This window comes from Engraulis encrasicolus, chromosome 13 (genome assembly GCF_034702125.1).
Source record: "Engraulis encrasicolus isolate BLACKSEA-1 chromosome 13, IST_EnEncr_1.0, whole genome shotgun sequence".
Taxonomy (NCBI): Eukaryota; Metazoa; Chordata; class Actinopteri; order Clupeiformes; family Engraulidae; genus Engraulis; species Engraulis encrasicolus.
In genome coordinates, this window is record NC_085869.1 from 9,889,563 (window position 1) to 9,894,562 (window position 5,000).

General features: G+C 49.5%; 1 protein-coding gene across 1 annotated transcript in view; it reads right to left on the reverse strand.

Moving 5' to 3' along the window:
- The window catches only part of vangl1 (VANGL planar cell polarity protein 1), a 105,142-nt gene that overhangs the window by 46,584 nt on the left and 53,558 nt on the right, over positions 1 to 5,000 (reverse strand). The window contains exons 2-3 of the mRNA XM_063213024.1: positions 3,151 to 3,351; positions 322 to 552 (exon numbers count right to left, since the gene is read on the reverse strand). Coding sequence (XP_063069094.1) covers positions 322 to 552; positions 3,151 to 3,351 — 432 coding nt within the window. The remainder of the gene's footprint in view (positions 1 to 321; positions 553 to 3,150; positions 3,352 to 5,000) is intronic.

Consider the following 5,000-nt stretch of genomic DNA (forward strand, 5'->3'; position numbering starts at 1 on the left):
GTTTGACTATTTTCTGTAGGGACCGTCAGGGATGAGGGGGTGGGGGGCTTTTTTGGTGTTGGGAGGGGGGGCCCATTGAGAAAATGTTGTCCCGGGCCCAGCCAAACCTGTCAGCGGCCCTGCACACACACACACACACACACACACACACACACACACACACACACACACACACACACACACACACACACACACACACACACACACACACTACACTCCTCCTCACCTGTGAATCGAGTATCCTGACGCCGTAGAAGAGCCAGTAGGACAGCACCAGTACACACACACACACACACACACACTTCACTCCTCCTTACGTACCTGTGAGTCCAGTATCCTGACGCCGTAGAAGAGCCAGTACGAGAGAACCAGCAGCAGCACCAGCAGTGCCAGCAGGGCCCGGAAGACGAAGACGCGGGGCAGCGCGGCGCGGGGCGGCCGCAGGAAGAGGGCCCAGACCGCCAGCAGCAGAATCAGCAGCTTAAACGCCACCGAGATGAACAGGCCCTCGCACGCCGTGCCGCACGGCTGGATACGGTCAGCCCACAACACCTGGCAACACACACACACACAGATAAATATGAATATATATCGTAATAGACATATACTGTAGATAAATATAAATACACACACACACACACACACACACACACACACACACACACACACACACACACACACACACACACACACACACACACACACACACACACACACACACACACACACACACACACACACACACACACACACACACACACACACACACAAACACACACACATGTCGTGTGCTCTTTCTCTCTCTTTCTCTCCCCCCACACACACACACACACACACACACACACACACACACACACACACACGGCCGTAAAGTATACCCCCGCAGCCCCCGCGGTGCGGGGGGGCCCTGCTCGGGTGGGGGCCCCTGGCTGGGAGGGAGTAGACATTTAAGGCGGGCCCTCCCTTACGCGACACAGGGCCATATCTGTGTCGTCAACACTGAGCTGATGGACGCTGCGTGTGAATCAACGCTCTCTGACATGGGGTGCATCCCAATATGTGACCTTGCCTCCTCCACTTGTGCTTGTCTCCTCGTCCCGCCTCCTGGCCCCTCCTCCGTGGAGAAAACAATAAAGTTTCCCAGCTGTCAGCCTCGCCACAACAACTTTTGAGGGACTGTTTTTCATTCACCATCCCAATTGCAAATGAAAAAAAGACTCTACAATTGAGCTTTTGCAAGATATTGAAATATAGGCTAATGCTGTTGTCAGTGATCATGACGAGAAGCAAGTGGAGGAGGCAAGTGGAGGAGGCAAGGTCGCATATTGCAACGCACTCATGTTCTCTGTGATTTAACTTTTAACTTAAAATCCGTTAAATAAACGGTCCGCGCACACAACCTCCGCAAAAAAAATTGTCCGCGAGCGCCGTAGGATGGGATTGCACAAGTTATCAATTTGAGAACAGCGTGCGTCTTTTCCCTCAAACGCAGCTCTGTCATAACATCGTAGCATAGCCCTTCTGAGAACACGCGCTGGTTTGTATAGGGTGGAGACTCAAGAACAAGTCAGCAACACATTTTGCAGTCAGAAAAAGAGAAACCGGTGCGTTGCTGCACAGCTGATTCGGCGACGTCTTCTGCCTCGTAATATCCTCACGTTTATTCATAAACGTGCGATTCAAAGGTTACTCAAAATAATTCTAACCTACTGAATCGTTATCTCTTATACTTTCCCAAGAGTCCCAAACCCCACACTCCTTTCACCGTTTTCCTTGATACTGGAAAGTTGTCCGTGTTTGCAACACGGCCGGTGTGGAGAGTCTGTTCTCTCGCATCACGTTTGCAGATCAGTAAAGTGTCTTGAAATTACGGTCAGTAGGCATTACAAATCGCAAACTTACAGCTGTCACGCAAACTTAGAGCTGTTGGAGAGGCATTCAAATGTGTGAACTCAGGTTTGCTACACGGTGAATGGATTTGATGAGTGAGAAAGTAACTTCACTAATAGCCTACTATTTATTGATTGATTGATTTCGCCAATGTAGGCCTATTTATGATTGCAGTGTTGGTTTTTATATTCATATGAATAGGCCTGTGTGTGTGTTTTTATTTGTATGTGTGTGTGTGTGTGTGTGTGTGTGTGTGTGTGTGTGTGTGTGTGTGTGTGTGTGTGTGTGTGTGTGTGTGTGTGTGTGTGTGTGTGTGTGTGTGTGTGTGTGTGTGTGTGTGTGTGTGTGTGTATACATAGCCTACATAGACCTTTATATACATATAGACCTATAATATATAGCCTAATATATATTATTAGGCCTAATTATATTATGATAATAAAAGAATATATAGCCCTACATGGGTAATATGTAGTCTAGTGGGCACTGGGACACTCTGCCCTGAAAAAAATGGACCTCTACTTGAAAAAGTTAGTGGAGGAGGCCGTGGTGTGTGGGGGGTGGGTGGGGGTCTGTGGTGTTCCGGAGGGTGGGGTGGGGGGGTTGCGTGGTTGGGGGGCCCACTCTAGTATCTTGCAGGGGGGCCCCAAGTGTTTGTGTTACGCCACTGCCACACACACACACACACACACACACACTACATCAGGCCACACACACACTCTCAGCAGACTGAGCCTCGGCCCACACACACACATATACACACACTCGCACACACACTCGCGGACACACACACACACACACACACACACACACACACACACACACACACACACACACACACACACACACACACACACACACACACACACACACACACACACACACACACACACACACACACACACACACACACACACCAATATACTGTATACAATACCTGAGGAAGACGAGTAGCCCCAGCAGGAGGCCCACACACACACACACACACACACACACACACACACACACACACACACACACACACACACACACACACACACACACACACACACACACACACACACACACACACACACACACACACAGCATACTGGGGGTTTACTGGCCTACAGTTCGACAAAGCATGACTCGGCCACCACTTTTTGCTTTTTGAATAGGCATGACAGCGCAATTGTGAAGCAAAAAGTGGTGGCCGAGTCGCGCTCTGTCGAGCTGTAGGCCTGCCAGAAAACCAGCATGTGGAAAAGAGGCATATCTCACCTGTGGTAGGACGAGGAAGGCCAGGGGGGTGAGGAAGACGAGTAGCCCCAGCAGGAGGCCCAGGGTGAGGGAGAGGTATCTCCGGCAGCCCAGCCCCACGCTCTCCTCCAGGTCCTTGGTGATGCGCACGATGTCCTCCTGAGAGAGGCTGTGCTCCGACGTCCCCGTCACCGCCGTGGTCGTCTCACCCCAGTTGTCATCCTGGAGGAGAGAGGGATGAAGGGAGGAGAGGAGGGAGAGAGGGAGAGAGGGAGAGAGGGAGGGGGAAGGAGGGATGAAGGGAGGGAGAGGGAGGGGGAGAGGAGGGGTGGAGGGAGGGAGAGGGAGGGTGAGGAGAGAGGGATGACGGGAGGGAGGGAGAGGGAGGGAGGGTGGAGAGGAGAGAGGGAAGGGAGATAGGAAAGGAGGGAGGGAGGGAGAGAAAGAGAGGGATGGAGGGTGGAGAGGAGAGGGGGAGAGAGGGATGGAGGGAGAGAAAGAGATTGAGATTTAACTATGCAAATTATATCATTTTCATCAGTTCACATAGCAACAATTTGTAGAGTCGAGAGAGATAATTGAATTGAATTGACTTGAATTGAATTGAGGGAGACAGAGAGAGAGAGAGAGAGAGAGAGAGAGAGAGAGAGAGAGAGAGAGAGAGAGAGAGAGAGAGAGAGAGAGAGAGAGAGAGAGAGAGAGAATATGGTGAAAGAGAGAACACTTGTTCATACGCTACATCATTACGACAATGAAGACAAATAGACATAAACAAAAGCAAACACTGTTGCCTTTCCCTTGGTGTCATCCTACAGGAGGCAGAATGGCTTTATTCAACCACTCATATATTCACACAAATGCACTTTTACAAAGCTTGCAAAGACAACAAATATAGGCTACCAAGTAGAGGGAATGGGAGGCAAAGAGAGCACAGCAGGGAGACAGAAAGATAGATATATACGTAGATGGATAGAGAGAGAGAGAGATTGAGAGAGAGAGAGATGGAACATGGGGATGAAAGAGAATGGTGTACGAAGTGAGGAGAATAGATGGGAGAATAGGAGAGCAGAACGAGCAGATGAAAGGAGACAGCAGGAGGGAGAGAAAGGAGGGAAAGTGTCAGAGAAAGAGAGAGAAAACGGAATTGAGTAAGGGGGAGCAGAGACGGGAAGACTGTCTCTCTCTCTCTCTCTCTCTCTCTCTCTCTCTCTCTCTCTCTCTCTCTCTCTCTTTCCTTCTCTCGTTCTCACGCACACACATATGCACACACATGCACGTATGCACGCACGCACAGATGCATACACACTCTCTCTCTTTTTTTGTCTTTCTTTCTCTTCCCTTCTCTCTCATGCACAGCTCTTCACACATGTGCAATCTCTAGTGAGAAGGCAATGACTCAATTTCACCGCTTTCAAACGCAAACCCTGCAGCCAGCCCTGACAGCACACTGTTCCTACATATCCTCAAGTCAAGACACAGCTCCCCCAGGACCCCTCTTAGCTCTCACTCTCTCTCTCACTCTCTCTTTCTCTCTCTCTCTCTCTCTCTTTCTCTCTCTCTCTCTCTGTCTCATTTCATCTATACTACCCTCCACCCTAGCAACATCTTTCTCTCTCTTCCCATCTATTCTCTCTCTCTCTTTCTCTCACTCTTTCTCTCTCTCTCTCTTATTTCAGCAGACATATAGAGTATTCCTCTACGATGATCTCCTGTCTCCTGCTCTCTCTGTCTCTATTCTCTATCTCTCCATCTGTCGCCATTTTCATCCGTCATCAGTTTTGTCCTTTCTTTCATTCCCACTATCGTTTCTTCTATTGTTTCATTTCATTTCATGTACGTATGCAGTGGACCCCTCATCTCTCTCTCTCTCT